Source organism: Ascidiella aspersa, chromosome 3 (genome assembly GCF_963924565.1).
Source record: "Ascidiella aspersa chromosome 3, kaAscAspe10.2, whole genome shotgun sequence".
Classification (NCBI taxonomy): Eukaryota; Metazoa; Chordata; class Ascidiacea; order Phlebobranchia; family Ascidiidae; genus Ascidiella; species Ascidiella aspersa.
Genome location: NC_139449.1, coordinates 8887435 through 8912273, shown reverse-complemented (window position 1 = coordinate 8912273; position 24839 = coordinate 8887435). Strand labels below are relative to the sequence as shown.

The 24839-nt window shown below is 35.5% G+C and overlaps 2 protein-coding genes across 2 annotated transcripts; one reads left to right on the top strand and one right to left on the bottom strand.

The window, feature by feature from the left end:
* Positions 1-519: 519 nt before the first annotated feature.
* On the bottom strand, positions 520-10021 carry LOC146159067 (XK-related protein 6-like). Its single transcript, XM_083384766.1, has 10 exons — positions 9819-10021; positions 9243-9321; positions 8600-8745; positions 8007-8131; positions 7044-7113; positions 5685-5808; positions 4469-4632; positions 3951-4087; positions 2764-3117; positions 520-1855 (listed from the first exon to the last, which is right to left on the bottom strand). Exons 1-10 carry the CDS (start codon positions 10014-10016, stop codon positions 1783-1785), a joined length of 1470 nt encoding a protein of 489 aa, XP_083240892.1. The 5' UTR covers positions 10017-10021; the 3' UTR covers positions 520-1782.
* A 2771-nt stretch (positions 10022-12792) lies between these two features.
* LOC146159066 (uncharacterized) lies at positions 12793-23609 on the top strand. Its single transcript, XM_083384849.1, has 7 exons — positions 12793-12831; positions 16003-16088; positions 16490-16695; positions 17380-17548; positions 18539-18713; positions 20665-20821; positions 23443-23609. The coding sequence occupies exons 1-7, from the start codon at positions 12793-12795 to the stop codon at positions 23607-23609; spliced, it is 999 nt and encodes a 332-aa protein (XP_083240975.1).
* Positions 23610-24839: the final 1230 nt, after the last annotated feature.

The following is a 24839-nucleotide window of genomic DNA, read 5'->3' as shown; positions in this document are numbered from 1 at the left end:
GTCATGCTTTCAACGGTTCGTGTTAAACCAGGGTTTTTTAACTGGGTCCATGGACCCCTTAGGGGTACGTGAACTAGTTTTGGGGGGTCCATGAAGGTCATATCGAAATATCAGTGAATATTTAAGTAATCAATTTTTTAAAGTAAGGGGTTTAATTAAAAATAAACATTCTTGCAATGGATGCATTTAGACTACATTTTACTTTTCCATTTTGTGGACCGCAAACTGCGGATTTCTGAAGTCTATTGGTATTGTGACGTCAATTTATGACGTCCTATTTGAGAATTTCTTGCCAACCGTGGTCCACAGAAGCAAAAAAAAAATATTTTAGGGGTCCGCGGTCAAAAAAGTTTAAGAACCACTGTGTTAAACTGTCGAATATACTTGTAATGCAAGTGGCTAGGTTCCTAGTTGCGTCACACACTGCCTCTGCTTTTAAGGTGTAACACAGATCGTAGTCGAAGTATCCACGGAAAATGTAAAACCTCCAACGAATTACTTTATTTTAAGTGAAGCAATCACGAACAGGTTCAAAACCGTGACCGTATAGCACACAATGGCAGCGCAGCAAGCTGTAAAAACGTGGAAAACAACAAAACAGTAGGGTTTGGTCAACAATTAATAGTTCACTGCATTTACAGCCATAATTTACAGTTCACAAATACAGTTACTTTAATAAACTTATCTTGATGGTTTACTTTTACTTAAACACCTTTCAAGTACAATCCACAATCAACAACAAGCAAAATAACGTTTAACGAAGTTAACTTAAACAGCTTACAAAATGACTGAACAAAATGATGAAGTGTATCACGATGCGCAACCATGCATTAAATGTTTTATTTTAAAAGTAGGGGAGCGTAGAGAAATTATTACAAAACTGTTAACGTTATCGACGACACTCCTGTTGAATATTATGCTTGACAGTGATCCAAGCACATCATTTTAAAATAACTCCCAAGTAAAGCCATTTGCAAAATAACAGGAGACTTTTGAAATTATCACAAGTCTAGTCTAAATTAAAAGTTGCCAAAGTCAAGTTATATTGAGAGCAAGTCGATTTTAAGTCAATTTATTGTCATACAACTAAAACGTTCTTTGAAAATTTGATAAACCCACCTGATAAAAGCATTATCTTGACTAAAACTTGCCAGAAAGCAAGTAAATTGTACAAAAACTAGCATAAATAAACAAATGTAAGTAAAAAATATTGCCGAAATAAAAACACCATTTTCAACTAAAGTTATTTGTCCCAAAAAATGAAGTCAAATCCAGTCTTAAAAAAAACAGTTATTTTGAACAGCGTTACGTTTGTTAAATGTTACTTGTTAAAATTATATTTGCTCAGTTTATTCGCTGTTATGAACTGTTTTCGTACATACTGGAATCGGGGAAAGAGTTGTAAAAAAGAAGTGCAGAAAAGCGTATTTGTTGTAAGTGCAAGTAACTTAAGATGAACAAAAGGATGGTCTTTTTAACATAACAATTTTTGAAGCACATTTTAGAAAAATTGGTATGTCAGGGTAATTTTAATTATAATACATTAACGAAAACAGGCGATTAAGTGCGGCATCAGTGTCGAATATTACGTACGTTACATTTACTATGATTTTTCAAACAGATTTTGGTCGACTAAACGGGAGTTGGCGTGATACAATATTAGGAATTTTGAAAAAACCTTGGGCTGTTCTTTTTAACATTTCGTAAACTTGTTAAAAAGTTTTATTACAAGATAAAACTTGACGTTCTTTTGTTTTTTTTCCTTCACTGAAGTGCTTGCTCCTAGCTTGCATTTATTGTCGACGGTTGCTTCGGTTTGTTAAACTGCAGCTTTAGTTGTGTGGTGTCAAGATTTCTAAAAAGAAAAATAATAATTTTTTATACTGATCAATAAAAACCTTTAACTTGCTACAGAAAAAGCGGATAAGTGCGTTAAAAAAAAGTTAAACACCAAAATGGTCATCCGAATATTTAAATAAACAATACAAAAGTCTTAAAAAATGATTAACATGCGAAAAACCAAAACAGAATAACATGCGAAGCACTATTAATTTGCCTATATGAAAAGCCTGCTGCAATGAAGCGTTAATATTATGAAAATGTTAATCAAAACAAATTTTAAATTCCGAATTTATTAAACGTAGGTTTGCAATTTTGCTTTTGAGCAAGCCTTCGGGTTTCTATACAACCGTTAGCACGAGCTACCTTAGATTTCTGCCACGTACAATAACATTAGAACAGTCGTCGGCAAACTGTGGGCCGCGGCCCGAATGTGGGCCGCAGAGCCATTTTTAGTCGGCCCGCGAGTTACTGTTGAGCAGCTGAGTGTTATCATGTAGTTGTGGGTCGCGTGATAGCAGTACATTCATTGCACTTTATTGTAAATGTTGGTGTGGCATAGAATTTTTAATTTGGCTCAGTTTGAAAAGACCCACGTGCCAAATGTGGTCCTAAATGCCTGTCGAAATATATTTTTGTCAACTTCAATTATGTGTAATTGAAAAATTTTTCGCGCATCGCGCGTATATTCTTTGTTGGATACTATGTTTTATAATATGGTATGGCAGAGTTTTGGGCATAAAGGCGCCGTGAAATATTTCACCTAAAAATCAAATATTCTGAATCCGACACTGCTTCGTAGTGGTTTTAGTGGGCCTACAATAGCTCTAAAAAAATTACTTTGGGCCGCAACAAAAAAAGTTTGCCGACCACTGCAATAGAAGAACCTAGAAAACTCATTTATTTTCCAAATGAAACACAAACCGTTGGTTCCGATCAAGCTTAACAATAATCTTGGTGAAAAGCAAGCTGACCAGCATCACCGCAGCAATGAAAGCCAAAAAGCCTCTCGCGGTCTGTTCAGACACCCCTAATTCCAGCGGCGATGCTGTTGTCGAATTGCTCAAAGGCGGAATAGGTGTGGAGGAATTGGTGAAAAGCGGAACAGACGTTGTAGAGTCGTCAACGGACGATCCAAAAGAACTCCCAGGTCTCAGATCCATCCATAGAACGCCCATTACTATATTTTCCAGCAAATAAATGAGGGACAAACCGCCACGACAGTCTTCGTGGCCGCGGAGCTTAAAACCGATCGGAAAGTTGAAGTTGCAAACGAATCTATTACAATAAGTATAGGGTTTAAGCATAGACTACCTCTGTTTAGGGCTTTTGTCTTTTTACAAGAAAAATGGAACTTTTTAATGCGAAACACAGTTCTGCTTAATTGCACAAAGCCTTGTATATTATATTATCGATGTTAACATTGCGAATGTTGCAAATTTCAGGATTTTTTTTTTTTTTTTTTTTTTTTTTTTTAATTGCAAATTTCAGGATTTTGTGACTAATTGAATTACGTAACCATTTTATTATTTTCGGCCAAAGGAAACTGAGCACATGATGCCTTAACATTGTATTTGCCTTCAGCAGTTGATGTTACTACCTTGTCGCGGTGGAAGCTCGTTTGTTCCATGTTATTGTTTGGCAATGATGTTCAACTTACACTTGTTGTTTGTGTGTTAATAACATTGTTTTGTGTTTATTTGGACGAGATACGAAACGACTTGATTAGGCCATTATCTTGTTTATAAATTCCTGTACATTTGTAAAGACTTGAGTATCGCAACGGATTCATTAGTTTTCAATAAATATTGGCTTTTATAGAGATATGAAAGAAACAAAAACTTTTATGTTTTATCAATTTTCATCATTGCTTTACTTATTTCTTATTTTGGTGGGTTATTTTGAAAAGAAACTGGCCAATCGCTTTAAGATCAAAATTTATTTATGGTTTACCAAAAATTAAATAGGTGATTTTTTTTACTTGTTAACAATAAAATAAAATAAAGCATTAAGAGGCCGGAGTTAAGGGTTTCGTTTTTTCGTACATTCAAGCCATAAATCTCGAGCAACTAAACAAAGGGGTTTCGAATAGTTTCTCAAAACATTCCTACCCGTAAATGATGTGCGTCAGAACGCCCATTTCCACGTAGTTTCGCGCGAACAGCTTGGCGACGGCGAACCAGTGCAGAAGAAACAAGACCACCCACGCCCAAACATAGATATTAAGAAGTAGAGCAAATGACAAAACCTTACAGGAAAGAAACAAAAAACAGGGTTTGACACATTTCTGTGAAAAAAAATATTTTTTTCTAATGGGACTTCTAAGACCCCAAATCGGATCATTTGACGTATTTTACATACAATTCGGAAAACAACAGTACACATGGCTTGGCTAACGCGATAACAAATAGTTTGTAAATTTTGTTTTGCTATACGGCACTGCAAAAATCGTAAACTTAAAGTGCACAAGAAACAAATTTAAACATTCTCATTCTGAACAAAGACTTACGAAAAATACAGGGTTTTTCAACTTTACGATGCGCAAATGAATTCAAACACTTTTAAAGTACCAACCCTGAAAAAGCGTGATCAGGGACATGTCTAAATTAAAAAAAAAAACGAAACGCACCCTTGCCAAAATGGTGCACGACTGATAGATCAGGTAGCAAACGGTTTCGACTATGGAGAGAGATTTTGTTTCTTCTGGCGTCTCGTCTTTTTCTGCTTCCACCAACGTTTCGAAGCTGCGCGTCGACATCGACAGACCAAAGACAGAACCAAGGCAGGCCAACACTAGAAAAATTAATCAAAAAGAAAGAAAAAACATCCCCAAAGAAAATACAATTGAATCGAAAAAAGACTCGATTTGGTGAGTAAAAAATAAATCCAAAAAAGAACCAAAAAAAAACAAAAAACAAAGACTCGATTTGACGAGTAAAAAAATAAATCCAAAAAAATAAATGAATGAAACAAAAAAAAAATGAATTCAAAAAATACTCGATTGGGCGAGTAAAAAAAATAATTTCAAAAGTTTTGCCGAAATGCATAAAACAGACCTGGGCAAAATACAGCCTAATAGTTGGATTCAGTCCTTAAAGCAATTTATTCAGTCCGTATCGTATTTTCCATGAAAAAATCAACAAAAATTGGCCTTTAGGCGTTTTTTTTTTTTAAATTTGTTTAAATACAATATACGTAATAACGCAACCTTAGCTTTTTTTACCCCACTCAGTTAGACAAAACAAGGCTATTACAGATTCTATCTTTCAGAACTATGCTTTTATAAATATTATATGCATTTTAGATCCCATTTCCGCCCGGCCCTTTAAGCGTTTTATGTTTGTTTGTGGTCGAAAATGGTAGTGCACTAGTTTCGACAAAACAAATTAATATTTTTCGCCTAAAATAAAAAAATGTCCTCAACAAATTTCCGTTGTTCATTGAAGGTTACAGGAAGCACTTAATAAGCTTTCGGCAAAGCTTACCGAAATCAGTCGGCCTAATTATAAATCTGGTGGGTCAACCGATTTCGGTGAGACTTTCCGTAGGCAATATGGGTACAAGACTATGTGTGCCGTTATTCTTGGTCGGTACTACTCCAGAAGGGATTGATCACATATATTACACGTTGTGTATATATTGTTTCTGTTGCAGCAATAAAATTTCCTTTATTAAACATTAATTACTTGGATCCACTTATTTTGTACGGGTTCTTTTAAGGGATGCTAGTTTTAAAACCTTTGCCGATTGCTAAATGGCAAAATGCGATTTTTTTACGTTTACTTTCAAATCTACAAGGTTAAGAAAGTATGTTGTGTTGTTTTGCACGATACAATGTAACCTACTGGTAATGGGAGGAGCCTGTAGAGTGGTAATCATGATGTAGAGTTGCAGCATCAGTTGAGGAATTGCTTCAAGGTACGTTTCAAAGGCACGCATCGAGGTAACGGTGATTTCCTCCCAAATCCACTAAGACGCAAACAAATGCTAATAAAATCATTTTTTTTTCAAAGGATTAAGATTTCAACGTTTAACCGATTCGTTTGACTTAAGTAAAATAACAGCAATATGAATCGGCGAAAAATTCAAGAGGCTATCGCTTACTTAAGGACGATATTTCGGATATTTTTAGTGTTACCCGATAAATTCGACGTTTAATTTACTTGCTTCGATTCGCTTGGTTTGGAATCAAATGCTCGGTTAAGGCACGGATAAAGAAAAAAAAGTTCACGTCTGATAGAAGCTCACAAGGCTACAAATCAGCAGGGAAGTGCAATATTCGGTAAATTTCCTAAAAGTTATACAGGATATGTGGTGCATGGTTTGGGTCAGTGCTTCCCAACCTTTTTGAAAACTATGTTTTTCATTGAATAACTCTCAAACAACCCCGTGGGTGACGCAACCCCCAGGAAAGGAACCACTGAGTTATGACACCCGATCAGATAGCAAATATTTATTTATTATCAACATTATATCAGCATAGTCCTCGAGCTGGCGCGTGTAAAAGCTAAGTTGCACACTAAAATTTATGAACTTTTTTAATAAAGAACAGAGCTACAACACTAGATACTTATTCATGAAACTAACTTTCTTTTATCTGTAGCAATAATAGAAATTCTTCCGGTATCACACGCTTGTATTTATTTCAAGTAATTGAGTCGATTTGACAGTTTGTATTGGCTGTCATTAGAATCATATCTAAGCAATTTGTACTATGCAATAAACAAAATTCAGACTAACCTTAGCGGGCTGTTTGTTTTCTGGCAGCCCTGCGCGGCCAGGCCAGTCTCACGAAATCATAGACAATCAAAATATATTAATGCTGGCAACACGGCCAGCACATCACGTGTTTGGCATATGCAATACCTAATCGCTAACTATTTAAAAATAAATTTCAATTGGAAACCATAGAAATTTTGACTAAAATTCATAAGAAACGCTGTGCTGCTAAGCACGCCCTTAATGGCTGCATAACCTACATTAATTTTGAATATACTGTTACGGCCAGGCATTGTTTCAATTGTAAAACTGTTCTTCCGGCAACATTTTAATAACGTATAAACTATTCGACCAACTTTTCGGGAAATCTTCTTCACGGCAATATAATTTTGCCGAAAGAACAATTTTACGACAACATTTTATCGCATTTCAAGTACATAAAACTGCGACGATTCACATTTACATACAATATTGACTTTCTGTACCTTTTTACGGTAGCGTTCCTTGTCGTCGGCTGTTTGTGATTTTCTCCCAAAATAGAGCAAACGTGCAATTCTGCGAAACGTGTTAACCGCGTTTAGCAATGTGAGAAAGAAAAACATCTATGCGATTATTTTAAATAAAGACGAATTGCAAGTCGACGGAAGTATAAAACGATTGCTTAACCAATTCCATAATTTCAGGTGAATACACAAGCTATTTTCGTATATTGCTCTTCGTATAATAGCATGTTGTTATAATTCTTTCATTGTACTTTTGTTTAGTATGTTTAACAGGTGGAGAAACAATGGTTGTTGTACTTTAACATAAAGCCAGTGTGCATATCTCAACGGTATAAACCAAGTGTAATATTGTTCATAATAATATAAAACGTAAAACTGTCCGTAATATAAAACCACGTAGTGCGTGGTCATCACTAAACTTCTCAATATTGAAAAATGCAGGACAAGCAATTTCGCAGCCAGTTAGTAAGGTTGCCCTACTTAACTACTTCCGCAATTCTTTAAATAAAATGCATTGATTTTGCTCAACGTTAGTAAGCGGTCCCTTTTTTATCTTTGTTTGAAGGTTCTGTTAAAAAATATAGGCAAATCCCCTGATTTTACAAAACAGGTAAAACGATTAGGAATTCGTGATCAGTCCCTATGGTTTTATATGATTTATGCAAACTTTAAATGTTTATGTAGTATTTTTTAATTGCACTGTGCTAGTTTAGGAGTAATGGTAAACCTAACAATAAACAACTTTAATACGCATTGCATCTCACTAACATCACAACTAATCGTTAATTTAACCATTCTCTAAAATGCCAAATTACCTTATTTTTTCTGTTTAGGAATTTAATTTAGGAATTTTTGGGAATTTTTTTTACAAAAAAAAAAATTGATTGCACTTTTTAGAAAAACTTTAAAATTTAATTCCACACACAAATAACTTTAATTTAGAACCTGTATGGCATGCCAACTTGAAGAACATGCGCGGTAATAAATGCAAAGAAATGCAAGTTGTTCTTCAAAATGTTTTTCTTTCTATGTTTACGAAGTGATCGCATCTCCTTCCGTAACGAATAGAACTGCAGAACATTTAAATACAAATGCTGTTATTTACCTTACAAACAAGCATAAAGCCATGATACTGCTAACACAGGAAAGTGGTTAGAAAACTTTTAGGTACAATTTGTGAAAGAAAAATGCTTAGCTATCTATCAATGTCAAAATAGATTTAAATTATTCTTTGTTGAATTAAATGGAATTTTTTTAGATTTAAAGCATCAGCCCTGTTTGAAGTTAGACACTGTGTAAAATATTAATATCAACACATTTCTTGGCAAACATTTTTTAAGGTATGGGAATGAAATTTCATTGTCAAAAATAAAACTTGACCATTTGTTGGAAAATAAAAACCAAACATACCTAGCCTGCACTTTTTGAAAAACTAACAAACTGTTTGTGGGTTTTTCTCAACGCATTTGGTTTGACCATAAGGAGTACAGGCTTTTGGAATTTCACAAGTTTTATTTTTTTAAAAAGTAACGACTTACTTGCATCAACAAAGAAGGCACAACAGCGCAGAACAACGTGAGTAAGAAGAAGGCAATGTTGTTTTCGATTTTGTTAGGGTTGAGGTAATAGTTGTATGCGTTGAGAAGGTCGCTGACCACATCAAACAGGTACATTCCGATTGATACTGTAACAATTTGTTTAAGAAAATACTTGGCTTAAAAAAGATGACATACTTTTTGAGTTAGGTATTTGTAAGCAGACAGTTTTAAACAATAATAGGATATAAACTTACATGAGTAATTTGCCAATGCTTTAACATTTAAAATAAATTAATAAGAAAATCCTTAATTTTGGTGTTTTGAGCGAAGTTAAAAAAAATTAGTGTAGGTAAAATGTATACTTATAAGAAACAGAATTGAAACATTTCAATGTGAATAGAGATAAAAAACTACAGTACAGGTGTAAAAGGAACTAAATAAAACAATTTTACTACTAACATGTTTTCATCATTTAAAAAATGATAAAAAACAAATTGTAAGTATTTTTACATGCAAATAAAATGTTTTCCATAAAATAACTTTTATTGATAATGAATAATCACTTAATTAAATGATTAATTGGTTAGTAAATTGATAGTTGATTGATTGATTGATTAGTTAGCATAAAGCAGAGCTAGCATACCCAAAGCCATAATAAGGCTGAAAACAAATCCGGAAAACTCCTTTTTCTTTCTTTTAAAAAGTTTGTGACAACACCCTTTCTATGAAAAACACAAAACAATGATAGAGCCATTTATATGACTCAATTTTCAACATTAATGTTAAAAAATTCAAAATATAATGGTCTTAAAGGAAGGGGTCTTTGTGATATAAAAATATACCTCATTTTAAACAGGCTGTACAATGCTTTAAGAGCGTAGGTCGACTTTCCCTTTGATTATGTGATTTTTATCCTTAAAAACTAAAATTACATATAGATGTGAATATTTCACAGTTACAAAACAATTAACCAGTTAAAAAAATGCAGTAAATGAGGTGCACCAGACTATTTAATTATTAAAGCGAAATGATGCATATAAAATATCAACTTAACTATGTAGACTCATCAGTACTTTATTTCCAGAAACAAGCATTGTTTACAAATGTTGGTGACAAAGTATACTACAAGAGCTACAGCAATGTTCATTTAAAAATTTTATTTTCAAATTCTTGTCTACTAAATTGTAAATAAACAAAGAGATTCTTATCTGAAATTAACCAGCTTAGACTTTCCCTCTTCATCCTTCTTGTGTTGATCACCTTCGGTTTGCCCGTTTGTTAGTTGTTCTACCAGAGGATCATCCAGCATAAAGAGGCTAGCTGCATCCTTTTGAAAATCTTGCTCGTATGTGGTTTCCATTTTCAGCTTCTCCATATTAAAAATTGTTTTACAGTAAAATGGAAGAATGTATAGCATACAAATAAAATTACCACATCTGGTAAAAAAATAACTTTTTATTGAGTAAACCAACAAAAATCTATTTTAAAGGAAAGGATTGTCTAATTTGGAAAGTATGGCAGATCTTAACAAGATCTTGCAATGGGGATGACTTATTGCTTTAAAGGTCAAAAGTTCCCCCCACCAATGTAATGTATTCTATGTGCATATTATACTTTTTGGGGTTCAGGTTAGGTATGTTGAAAACCGGCACTCTCACTATTGTACATGAAAAGTTATGCAAAAAAATAATAATACTGCATACCACAACGCATATTTTTTGGGTTAGGGTGCGGGTTAGTGTTTGGTTGAGGGTGGGTCAAGTAATATTATGTTTATTATTAATAATAACTTGACCCACCCTCAACCAAACGCTAACCCGCACCCTAACCCAAACAATATGCGTTGTGGTAGGCGGCATTTCAAGAAAAAAAATTTTTTATTAATTTTTACGTACAATAGTGAAAGAGCGCCGAAAAACCTACAGGTGGATTTGCCATACTTTCCAAATTCAGGAACTATTAAGTTATGTAAAAAATGTGCAAACGGAAATGCACAGCAATATAAAATAATGGTGCTGGTCTCCAATCCTAACACACTTTTGTCCAGAGGGTTTTATATTGCTTACATTATTTGGGTTTGGGTGCAAGTTAGCTTTTAGGTGGGTCAAGCATTATTATCATATTTATTTGTTAGTTCCTTGCAATTTCAATTGTGACTAGAATAGGGTTCCTCTTTTTCCTGGATTTTTTCACTCCCGAGAAACAGGATTGAGAAATGAAAATTTCCGGGAAACCTGACGAAATTATTTGACTTTTTGCGTTTGTGTTTTCTGTTAAACAAATTTGGTAGGATTCTAGAACGCGCCAAAATAAGCAGCATATGATTTTCGTGATTTATATCCTATAAACAAAAAATTTAAGATCATTCATCTGGCATGACTGTACCAGTCTGCATTTCTGTGGCTGGGAAATATTTCGAAAATAAATGAATCTATTGGCCTCTAAGGGTTGTTTCCCAGGTATATAACTAGAAGTACGTTTATTCTACTATTTATTTACAAACACGCATGACTGAACAAATGAAGTCGTCCGTAAAACGTCCGTGCTTTTCTGAGTAGGCTGATCGATAAATAAAATATGAGAAATTGCCTTTTCCTTTAAATAGTTCATAAGTCATCATAGTCGCAATTGACGGCATTTCGTTTTTTGGTTCTGCAAACCCTTTCTGAAACTCGTTTTCCTAATCTGTCTCAATAAAGTGCACCGCTACAGGCTTAATAAACCCTATCAATAGAAGGCAATGTCAATTTTATTGTAGACTACAATTATTGTGCGATATAGGTTTGTGAGCAATAAAGATGGAAAAACATAGTAGCCAACTATATCAAACGAGGCACGATATCTAGGCTCCAGTAGATATATGGTTGGACTATTAAATGCCTTTGTCAGCTTAAAATAACTAAAAATTGGTAAATGTAAGAAAGAGCGAATGAAACCGATTGCATACCTATTGTTGTAGGGCAAACAAAATATTGCATTTTGAGGTCACCACAAGGCCAAAATTGCAAGCTTTGCATCCATTCTAATTTGCTAATTGTCGCTCTGCGCGTTTTACATCCTTTCACTATTGACCTTTACAGAATACCGCACCGCAACTAGAAATATAAACGTGAAAATGAATCAAACACTTTTGTTCTTACCTGGTTGTGTAGGCCTAAGAGGGTTCTTCAACCTAAATGAAGTCATATTTTAGTATAGTAGCCTACGACCATAGAATAGTATAGTATTCTATGGTACGACCACAGTGCCATTGACCGAAAACGTATAACATGGTTGTGTGATAATTTGTTTAAGTCATAACATAATTCTGTCGACTTGGACGCCGTACATAAGCATAAAAATAATAAATTAAGGAAAGGTATCCGTATATTAGTGCACTTTTTCCTGTTACGCTTCACTTGTGAATATTATACCGGTGCTTATGTAAAATGCAAATCAGAGCTTAACAAACCAAAATGCTTGTACGTTAACTGTATGATGAACTTGATTTTTTTCACTTTTCTAACACTTTAATAGCTTCAAACCAAATTCTCTATGTGTTTCATTCGTTATTTAGTTATTTTGGAGCTATTTTATGTTTTTCCACCAAATAAACTAAATTCTGCAACTTCGTCAAGTTAATTTCAGGACGTGCAGGTGTAGAAATAATTGTCCGACCGCTTTTCAAGATTTTAAACCAACTGTAGCCTATATAATTAGAACTTCAACTTAATAGAGTTTCGGCTGAGCAACAAGACTGTTAAACAGTTTAATCTCAGCAAGCCGGAAATTAGAAGAAACTTTAAGACAATTATAGACTTTTGTCGAGGCGCTTTTTAGTCAGAAACGCGTCGATCTTGAAAAAGTAATGGTAATAAGTTGGTGCAGAAAAGAAACGCCATTGCTTGATAAAAAAATTGCAATGAAATATAAAATATAGTTTTCGTCAAATCGCCATCTGTTGATTATATGGCCGTACATTGTCGAAGCGACTCCAAAATTTTGTGGGTATGTATAGTTGATTACTCGCTGAATTGCATTGCCGCCGGATTCGATTAAAGCTAAAGTCGTCATAAAATATTCATCACGCGAACGTTCGGATAAAATATGCAATGTGGTAGAACTTCGTCGCCGTTTCGGGTCTTGTCATTTGAGAAGCAGGAATTTATACTGGCTTTCGATAAGCAGAAATTTGAGGAGCAGACTTATGCAGAATGACTTCGCCTGAGCAAAAACTTGGTGTCTCACCAAGGGTAAGTCTGCTAACGTGTCTGAAATTGGAACTTATCCGCTATAAATACAATCGGACATGGGACCTGTTTATTTATAACGTTTCTGTTGGCCTTAGAGTTCAGGCTTAAACAATTAAATTTATTTTAGCTTGTCAAAATTAGATTAGAATTAAAATTAGATTCTTTCAGTTTCCCGAAATAGACTAGCTAGAATTAAAATTAGGGCCTTTTGGTGTTTCCAAATTAGGGTAAAATTAGGAACTTTTAAAACAGTGAAAAACTCTTTAAACTATAGAATTCGAATTAAATAACTTAATTCACATTCAATTATAGGTTTAAATCGCAGGTTATTTTCATAGGAATGTGTTTGTGTGGTAATAGTTTTAATTTTTAATAAGCCATTCTTTTTAAGACTGTAAAATACACCTACAATTTGTTACGACCGAATAGGCTAGTAATAATCCAAATTCCATGTTCCGACTGAGGAATTAAACGCCGTTGGACAAAGTGACATATTTTGGTAAAGCTCGAATTATAGATAAGTTCTTGAAGTGGAGCACGCAAGGCATCCACTAAGTAGATTAGAATTCGAATTAGCCGTATTTGTCCTCCAATTCTTCGAATTAGACAACTATACAATTATCCAGTTTAGTTGTACAAGTCAGGACTTATGGTTTAGGTCAGTGCTTTTCAACCGGGTGTATTGTAGACCCCAGGGTGTACCAGAATTGATAAAGTTTGTTGTACCACATTGGTTGGGTGTATATAGGCCTACTGGTGTGTACAAGATACCACATTACAATAAAGCCTATAATGTATCATATTACATAAACAAGTTTATTACCAGACTGACTGGAGTGTACAATTTATATGGCACTAGGTATATTTAAACATATTTAAACGAAGGCCTACGACCCTACGTCTATTTAACATATTTTGTCATCATTTATAATAATCGTTATTGTGGGGTAGCCTACTAACTATAGTTCTTCATAACGGTTAATAGTTTTTTTTTTGCAGTTACTGTTTTAGGTCAGTAGTTCTCAACCGCCGGTCCGCGGACAGGCACCGGTCAGCTTTTTCGCCGGTCCGCCAAATATGTTACAATTTTTAATCTCAATTGAAAAAGTAAAGATGTGTGACTTAACATGAGTTAATGGCTTACTTTGGACTTTATCGAACGTCACAAGGGTTGTAGCCAACTGTTTAAAAGTAGGCTATCAACTCGTTTATCAGTTGTGAGCGAAAAACTCTAAGGGAACCAACTATAACACGTATAATATCTAATTTAGCTTGTCAAAATTAGATTATAAAATTACATCCTTTCAGTTTTGCCGAAATAGATTAGAATTAAAGTTAGAGCATATTAGTGGTTTCAAGTAAGATTAAAACAATTCGCAATTAATTAGGTCGCAGTTTATTTTTATAAGAATTGGGATTGCAAAAATTCCTGCGGTGATATTGATACTCTTTAATAGCTTATTCTGTTTAGACGTTAAAATGCACCTACAAATACAATTTGTTACGACCGAATGGAACTAATCCAGATTCCATGTTCCGACTGACGAACTAAAATGCCGTTAGACAAAGTAGAATTTTTGGTAAAACTTGAATTAGATTACAACTCGAATTTATAATGCACACAAGGGATTCACCAAGTAGATTATGAATTAGAAGTAGCCGTATTGTTCTCTGATTCTTTGATTTAGACAACCCAGGATTATCTGTTTAGTTGCCCAAGTCAGGTCTGGACAATTGTTTAAGTCAGTGTTTCGTAACTTTTTTTTGGCTTGGGGCACACTACAGAAATAATAAATAGTTCGCGGCACCCTTGCTGCTATTTTGCTGAGTGGTTAACTGTAACGTTACAATAAACAAGATTCAAACAGCATATGTTCAACAAGGTTGAATAAAATCTTTTTAAATTTTGGGAATTTTATCGTACCGGTACACAAAAAATTGTATCAAGAAGCTTACCAATAGAGCAAAAATTGGGATCCTAAATAATTTGAAATATCTCTCGGCACCCTTGAGCGTTAAAAATGAACCCCTAGAGCAGTGTTTCTTAATCAGGTGAATAAAGTTTTTGCAGGGGTGAACCAACCGAAAGGGGTAAATAAGGGTAAATCGCCAGAAATGGATGATAGCTTGCGAGCGGGGCGGAGATTCCGGATGTGCTGTTATATACAGACGAGATAGGTTCTCATGAGACAAGGGTGAATGAAATCTGGAGATAGATGCTAGGGGTGAAGAAAACTAAACAAGTTTAAGAAGCACTGCCCTAGAGTGCCGCGGCACCCCGGTTGTGAACCATTGTTTTATGTGGTAACGACACTTAGTAAAAGGCCGTTTCTTAATGATATATACGGTAATGTGTGAGTCAAAAAATTTGGAACATTGCTATGAAACCTAGCTGTAAGCGGCGTTTATCAATGTTTTTGTGTTGGCAATAATGAAACCCATGTTTTGGCCGGTGGAAAACTCTTGCTGTTTAATTATTTTTCTTGTTTAGTGATCCTAGAGATATCAAACTAATTTATTGTTGTCAGGAAATGAAAAAGCTTTCGTTTACGGGAACATCAAAAGAGCTTAATAAATATCAAGTAAGCAAAGAGTAGAAACAGCTTATATTATAGTTAGGACAGTCAAAAATGGCAAAAAGTCACGTAAATTTAGTTGTTCTCCGATGTGGTCCAAAAAAACTTCACTTGTCTCGAGTCCGACATGCGCATGCTCGGTACCGAATTCGGAACTCATTAGACCGCATACTGTAAATCGTGAAGGTATAATACCATAATATGGTAGAATATATTCCAGTCACGCTTTGTGGGTGAATGAGTAATATATAGGCCTAACCCCTGTTGGCGGATTACTGTATATCCACCCAGTTACAAAAAACCTTGAGTACAAGTGGAATACTAGCCTTATAGTCGAAGCCGAACACCGAACTTAACAAACTTGCAAAATTGAGTGGGACTCGGAATTCCGGGTTCGGGATGTATTCAACCAAGTCATAATTAAATTTCAACCAATCATGCTTTAAATGCGAGCAAATCGTTGGGCTGACTTCTCAATTTAAACTAAAAAGTTTAGGTGGATTAACCAAAGTGGTCAAATAAAAAAATGCTGCTAAAAATTGTTTCGATCGAACGGTAATAAACCATACTGACGCCGACATTCGGTTTGTTTCAGGCATCGATTCTGGCTGATCTGCGGAACGAGGTTAATCATCTAAAAACTGAAAACAAGCAGCTGGCACGCCAACTCCATCTTGACAGGCAAGATTTTTTGCTTTGACTCAACATTTGACATTGATTACTTGTTTACACGTTGTGAACCTGGGTTGAAGCGGATTGCTTTCTGGCCTTTATTAGGTAAATTTATGACTTTGGTAATTTGTTGATGGACAACTAACTTAATCTCGTTAAAACCAAACCGAACTTCGCTCAGACATCGAAATAAAAGCGATTTGCCGCCCACCCAAATCATTCCGTAATCGGCCAAGAATGACTTCATACAAAAAATAATCATGTCGTATAGTGTGAAAAACCTTATAATATAACCATCGTCTCAACCTTTATTATAGCATCTTAGTCAAAGCTTAAGAGTCGGTTTTAAAGGTAGTCGCAAAATACCAAACAATTAACAAAGGCATCCATAAACATTTATCTCCTGGAAGGTATGTGGCGAAGCACCGTTCACAGCGCACCATTAACGACCTGCGATCCGAAAACCTGAGGCTACAGCGCGTGAGCGCCACCATGCGGGACCGTGCAGACGCGCGAGAACAACAAGCAGTAGTTCATGAGAACGTGGCCCGCATTAAAGGACAGGAGACCGATGCCATTAGAGCGCAGTCTAAGGAACTGGGAGACAAGATAAGGGGTAATTTTACGGTTTATATAACTGTTTATTAGAACCTTATTTTCCATTAGGGCCCAGTTTTTCTTAATCAGGTGAATGGTTCACCCCAGGGTGAATACAATTTTTGCAGGGGTAAACCAACCAAAGGGGTGAATAAGGGTGAACCGTAAGAAATGGATGATTGACGGATATTTCGGGTGTTCAAACTGCTAACTCAACAAGTAAGAATTTCCAAAAACAAAATCAAGGGTGAATGAAATCTAAAGATAGATTCTAGGGGTAAACAAAACTAAAAATGTTTAAGAAGCACTGCAACAGGCTATATTTTGGTAGTTTACCAGTTCACGATTTAATTGAATCGCTTTATGCTAACTCAAAGACGATTTTAAATATTGCGTTGACAGCTTTGCATGAAGCTACGTCGAAAAATAAACTTGGCCGATTATACTTGTAACAGGCCTACAAATAAAATTGCACCTCATTCTGGGCCAGCGTTTGCCACCTGCTAATCATAACTTTATCGTACTATTATATTTTAGTATTTCACCTCTTTATAATTGCACGGAATCGCTTTAAGCTAACTCAAAATGCGATAAAAAATATTGCTTTGATAGCTTTTTATGAAAGCACCTAGAATGAAAAAATGGCTTCATTTACTATTTAGATTACAAATAAAATAAAACGTTGCCCCTAATTCTGGCTCAGAAACTGCTACTCATATCGAACTCGCCAAACAAAAGAACGAAGAGTTAAAGACCGAAATCCATACGAAGAATCGCAACTTGGAAAACCTGAAGACTCACATTAAACAAGCTAAGGAGAATCTAGACGAAGAGATAGCTCTCAAAAAGGAAATATCCGACGCTGTTCAGAAGTGAATAACGTATAGCTGTTGGTAGAAGAGAATTCAGGACTTTAGGCCATTTTAAAAATAATTTTACTAACTAACCCCATACAGAAAAAATCATTTCAATATTAGAAGGGATTGAATTTGATTACTCAATTCTTGTAATGGCCAATGGGAATCATTTTACTTGTATACATGCGGTTTAAAAGTCTAAATTTTATTTTTAGTTCACAAATTTGAATGAGAACAATAACGACTGTATTATTAAAATTTAATCTGTTTCGCATTTATAAATATAAATTATACTTTCTGATGATTACAATTTCACTGATGGTGGAGATGTTGAATTTAATGAAATTTGTCGTTCATTTGAACGTCGGACGAATCAGTGGTGCCTGGATTTTCTGAAGCCAAATCAAGTTATTAACAGGAATATTTTTTTAGGCAATGCAAACAATAGTTTATTTTTTTGGTTTTATTTATACTTGTGGGAAGTATTAGTTTTATTAATGGTATTAGCTCGTAAACGTCAAATGTTTTTCTACATTCACAATTTTCTTGCCAAAATAGCATTAAAGGAACTTGAGCCACACTTTCAAATAATTAAAATTGCTGTTTTTGTCAAAATTTATTTTGCACCATTACGTTGATTTTGTTTTGTTAAATAATATTTGTTTAAACTTATTTGTTACGTTTAATTGATGTGTTCGTTGTGCGAATTTCGTCCGCTTGTCACGATGATTTAAAATGTCACCGATAGATTAAAAATACAACTGATTTCCTATCAGAAATGTCCAATATTCTATAACCCCACATGTATTAAAGATTACTGATGAATTTAACCTGACTCCAGGTGGAAACGACCTTTGGAATAATGAGAAAGATGGATGGAAAAAATGCAACATCTAAAATAATAATTGGTCTAGTTTTCAATAATTAGGATTCATACCTAATCACTGCTTCCATTCTTGTGTTCTAAACATTTTTACTGAAGTTCTATCGCCACAACTTCGACAGGACGAAGAACGACACTCGAAAGCTGCAGGAGCGTCACTCTTCCCAGCAAAGGGAGTCGCAACGTTTGGACGAGGCACACTCGAAAGTGAAACAGGATATTGAAATGGTGGAAGAGGACATGGATAAAGCGAGAGAGAGCATACGAAAAGCGGAAACCAATTTCCTGAAAACAGAGGTAAAACCATTGGTGGTAAAAATCGTGGCAAAGGAGAATTTAAGTTTTAACAGTTGTTCGCGATGCCGCCTCTTTCCTCACGGTTAAATCCAATTTACTTTGTTGGTGTTGATTTTAGCCTTTTTTAATTATAAGTAGGCTACTACAACAAGTTGCAACAGACTAAAAGATCATCAAAAGCTTATGCAAAGATCATCAAAAGCTTATGCAAAGATCATCAAAGCTTACTTGCTTGTTAGAAGTAAAACTATGACAAGTTCAAAACTGCTTGTTTGCAGGGTTCACAGTTGATGACTGTCTTTCGTCGGTAAGTTGAGTATAACACTTCGTTTCGGGTTCTTTCACCAATTGTGCTGCCAGTCGATTCACCTGAACCGCCGTGTACCTTTTGGCACCAAAACACTTTCAATTTTTAGTTGATACGGGAAGGTTGCCCTAAATGGAACGTTGCCTGAGTCGGGACTTGGGGATTATATCAACGTGCCATAAGGTAGCCCCAATTCTCAATTATTTTTTGAAGCACCCAATGGTAGCCATCATAAAGAAAATAGGGGTGTTTTCTTGCTGGTTTTATTATTTTTATATTTAAGTTATTTCATATTTGTTAAAGTTGTATAAAATTCATTTTTTACTAATATATGTGTAATTTACCAGGCTTACTTATACAGGTAAGTTTTTCAAATTATTTTGTAGTTATAAGCAGCCAGTATATCTTCTGTATATGGTCTTCCTGTCCCATCTTGCGAATCACACTGTCCCATCATATGAAACTCTGGTTTCTAAAGACGGTACACAGCAACGTTTTTTCTAAGACGATTTTATAAAAAAGTTAGAACGCTATAGAGGCAAAGTTATAAGTGTTTTTAAGCGTTAAGGGCAGAGGTATCCAGTAGGCATGATATTATTCAAAATTATTGTTATAATTGGGAACTACAATCATTAAAAAAAAAAAATAACAACGTGTCCCATCATGGGCAACCTTCCCCTAGTTTAGCTGTAAATTTACCAACAAAAACTTAAGCAATTCGTCATGCGACAAGAAAAGAGGGTAACTATAACGAAAACCCACTAATCCTATATTTTGTGCATCGCATTGTTTCGAAGCGCTCAGGCTGTTTTAAAGCCAAGGTGTTTTTTTGGCAATCAAAGTCTTTCGATTTGCCTTTATTCCTTTGGTAAAATAGAATCGAACCAATTTACTTTGTGCGACCACTTGTTTTATTTGTGTTCCGTGGCGTGTTTATAAACTGGGAAAAAAAAGTGTGCGCGCGTGTTAGTTAAGTATGAAACTATACGAGTATTTTTTTACCGAACAATTTCTCTTCGGAGTGCACAATGATGAACCGTATTCTTTGATTTGCAAGACATATCTTTTATGTATGCAAATATACCCGAACAAATTACGCTTATTTGCGGTTTTATGATCCGTGCAAACTTCCGACCGATACTCGGCTTTGAAAAGAGGACCTATCAGCGCTGTGGAGTCGGACTCATGTTTATTTTGCTGAAGTCGGATTTGGGACTCGAGAAAGACCGCCTGAGTCACGAAATTTCGAAAACTGATAGGGCCGCAATCTGTTTATTGTGAAAGTGGACTGTGTATGGTTGAATATTTTTCAACCATGTATGCGTGTGGGTGAATAATATGACACCCCTATATGAGTGGATTGCGGTATAACCAGCTTAACCATGTTACGTCAATGAGTAAAATACAGGCTGTTGAGAGTCTGACTCGACAAATTCGCACATTTGGCCGGAGTCGGACTCGGGACTCGGGTTTATTAATTATTTTGGCCGGAATCGGACTCGGGATATTTTTACCCGACTCCGCAGCCCTGGGAACTATGACGATGCATAAATATAAATGGTTAGCTGCGCGAGTCCTTTCCTAGTGTGTTTGCTTTTTTCGCCATTTTATTTATTTTTTTTAATTCGAAATATTTTTATTTAGGACGAAATGCGAAAGTTGACAAGCGAGTTGCGACTGATGAAGGAACGCCAGGCCGCCGACTCGGCAAAGTGCTCCAGCTTGCTCGCCATCCTTCACACAGAATCACGCCAGGCAACTTCGTCGCAGACCGACCCCTTGCAGATGGGGAGAACGACGGGTAAGTTTAAACGGGAATTTGTGGAGCATTTGGCGCTCAAGCGAACGTAATTCCGAACGGGGATTCTGGCCTGATTTAATCATTGTTATATTCATTCTATAAGCCAGTGGTTCTTAACCATGATGTTTCGATCGAACCCTTGGAGTTTGACGCAGCTGTTTCAGGGGTTCGGCGCGAACGTCCTCTGAACTACAAATGCTGTAGTTACAAGCTAAATTCGAATCTCTTTTATGTGCCAAGGTGTCATGTAACGTTATTAATTGAAAGTTTGGACGATTTGACCTATATAAATGCAAGTTTGTAATTTGAATGAGCCCAGTTTCAGCTGCTAGAAGGAAGAAACGAATAGGCCTACTTAGCGAAAATTTGAGGTTCGACGGACGCTTGCAGAATAACATAGGGGTTCGACAGGTTACCAAAGGTTGAGAACCACTGCTATAGGCATTAAAATTGCTAAAGTCCAAGTTAGGTCATTTGAAAACTACCTTAATATTAAGTCATTTGGTATCCTAAAAAAAAGTCCTAGTTTAAATCCAAAGCAAGTTAGGTTGTTTAAATTAAAAATTGAATTTTAAACTGTGATAAGTGATATAGCTACGAGCAATAGAGGAATTAGCAAAGTAAACATTAATAACCTAACATTAAAAGGGATCTCGTAAAGTATATGTGTGAAAATTATTTGAAATAAAATAGCCTGTTACAAAAAAGGTCATAGGCCTATTATCACATGCACTGAGGAAGCTAAGTAGGTACTCTAACAATTTTTTAGGTTATAAAAATATAACCGTGTACAGGTTATTAACTTATTAAACTAACGAAAACATTGGTTTCTTCGAGTTCAGTCTAATTACTATCGTACGGGTTTTGATCTTAACTTATTATTTTTATCTCGTACTTAAATCTGTAAAACTTCTTTTAACGATATACTGTAGTGATGGTGACACGTTAATTTTATGCTTCTCATTCCACTGTTGTTATGACTTATGTCAATGACTTGACTGACTTGAGTGCACTTTGTTAACTGTTTTCAAATAACTTGACTTACCTTGACTTAAGTCATTTGGCCCAAATGACTTGACTTGACTTAAAACTTGATTAAGTGTTTTAAAAATTGACTCTGGTTGAAATTATAGGTGTTTTCGTTAAGCATTTTTTCGTAACAATCCAATTCTTTGCACATGAAACAATTTGCTTACCCTCTATTGCCTTAATGCTATAGTTTTTAGTTAACGTATTGTTCATAATCGGCCGGGTTTTCTCTATTTTAATAGTTTACCGTGGAGATTTATGACAAGGACTTGACTCGGAATTGACTTGCTTTAATTATGACTTGACTGGGACTTGACTTATTATTTATTCATAAAGACTTTTACATATGACTTGACTTAGACTTACGTGTTTTACAAATGACTTTACTGGGACTTAAGTCATTTTGAAATGACTTGTTTACAATACTGGCTCATTCTACTAAAAACGACAAATGTTTTACGGTCACAAGTACATCAATAAGAGACACTGATTATAAAATTTAATAAAAATTGTTTGTTGTTTTTGTTTGAAATGAGTTACGTACAGTATAGTGCATCATAAAACTGGTTTGACATATGTTTTTATAACATATCAGCAACTCATACACGTCTAAAAAGATTGCCAAACTTACCTAAATATTGCTTCAAATGTACTAATTTTGCATTCCACCATGTTTACTTTGTGTTTATCTGTTGCATCAACCATAATACCATCATTACTTATAACATTGAACACTACTTTTCACATTTAAGTTCAACAATTTACGTAAAACATAACGACATTTATCGTTTACAGCCGAAAAGCCTTCAACTGGTAAAAATAATAAGGTGGCGTTTGCCCAAATTCTTAATCAACAATTTTTTTTTCAACAAAGAGCTTCCCGACGCGTTAACGACGCACGACGAAGTAGGATTGAATCCTACTTGATCGGGCCGTTGTAGTAAGCACTTATCGCATCGTGAGAGCCGCAAAAATTCGCTTCTCTCCGTATGCTTTGACGCGGTGTGCATTGGCATACCAACGACGGCGGTGTGCACTGGGCTTAACACTTACTAGCGTCACTTTTAGCACGCCGTAGTGTTGTATACAAGTCATTTAAAAATGACTGAAGTTCCAGTCAAGTGATTTGTAAAAATAATTTACGTCTAACTCAAGCCTTTTTAAATAAATGACAAGTCAAGACCCAGTCAATTCATATTTAGAGCAAGTCCATTCCAAGTCAAGTCGCAGTCAAATCATAATTAGAGCAAGTCCATTCCAAGTCAAGTCCCAGTCAAATCATATTTAGAGCAAGTCAATTCCTTGTCATTAAAATTAAACCTACAAACACATTTTTTAATGAAAACGCTTCGTTTCAAACCAAGTCATTTGTCCAAAAAACCTACAGTACGTCAAGTCAAGCCATTTGTTCGGAAGACTAATTAAAGCCGAAGCATTTTGCCCAAACTACTTAAGTTAAGTCAATTTGAAAAACGTGACATAAGTACACAAGTCAAGTCATTGACTTTAGTCATTGCAACATTGCCACGCCGATGCCAGACTATAGTCGAATACAATATACCTGAACTAAACCTGCCGCGTTCTTGCTTCAGCGACCATCAGCGGAGACGGAAAAGGGGGAAGCAAGCCGGTGCGAGGAACGATGGTGCGAGTGGCGGGCGTGGGGGGAAACGCCAAGCGCAACTTCGGTCGAGGGCTCGAGCTTCGCGCCACCAGCTATTCACGTCACGTCAACCTCAACGTCAAACTGAACAAGTGACTGCTGGGCATCCATCTAAGACAGGGTTTGGTCTCAAACGGGAACAGAAAAGTCATTACTTCTTTGGCAATTATTGACTTTTCATTTTTAACCGAAGAGTTTCTGCTCAGGAACTCTGCTGGACATCCACCTAATAAATGTTTATACTGGGCAAATGCTCGTTTTAATTGGCACGATTGCAATGGCTGAATTAGCAGAGTTAAACAAATAAACTTTGTAAGGTTTGCTAAGAATAGCAAGGCCCATACAAAAGTACCGGGCAGGTATTATTTTCTACAATTTCGAATAATTCTTTATTCGTTTCAAACATCGTTGTACTACTGCGCCTACTTCTGTATGCGCTTTATTATTCTAACTACCTTACTACAACTTCAACTTTAAACTAAACAAGTGACAAGTGGCATATCCATTTAAGAAATTTTCATACTGGGCAAACGCTAGTATTATTGGGCACGAATCTTACTTCGTAAGATGTAGTAGGATTATTAAAGCCCATACACAATTAGACATTAATTTTTCACAATTTCAATTTTTCACAAATAATTTTTTATTCGTTATCAACATCGTTGTGTTTATGCACGCATCTGTATGGCTTTAATATTCCTAATACGTCTTACTACAACCTCCAACCATAATGCTCTAAATGAAACTATGTAATTTTGTAACAATCGTTGAAATTTAACCACTAAGTCTAAAAACAAATCTTACATCACGGACTCTTATGTTTTTGTTAATGCGGACCCCTAAAAAGCATCCATCTAAGGAAGGGTTTCTTAACCAGGGCTGCTCGCACCCCATATTTTTCTGGGGCAGTGCATTGTGCACGCACCTCAGTTGTAACACAAAAGGAATCCTATGCGCCAAGAAAAGGAATCTCTCACCATTTTCGGGGCGCAGTTGCGCTTGGCAGGCAATACGCTTTTAAAAGCATGCTTTAACTCATTTCGTAGAGGTTTTGCGTTGTTGTCTTTTAAGTTAAATGTCGCTTTGGAAAACCAGCCAAAAAGTCCGATTTTATTGTAGTAGTCGCGATGTGCTAAAATCGTTTGAAAGTGGAAGCAGAAATAAGTCCTAATAACCAAGCAAACACATTAAGATCCAGTAACAGAAGTCAATTATATTTGAGTGATGCATCTTTGCGAGTTCGGCTGTTTGTTGTTGAATTAAGCCCATGTGTTACTTTGTTAACATAGTTAGACACTGCAAGTTTGTAAGACACAAGAATGAAAA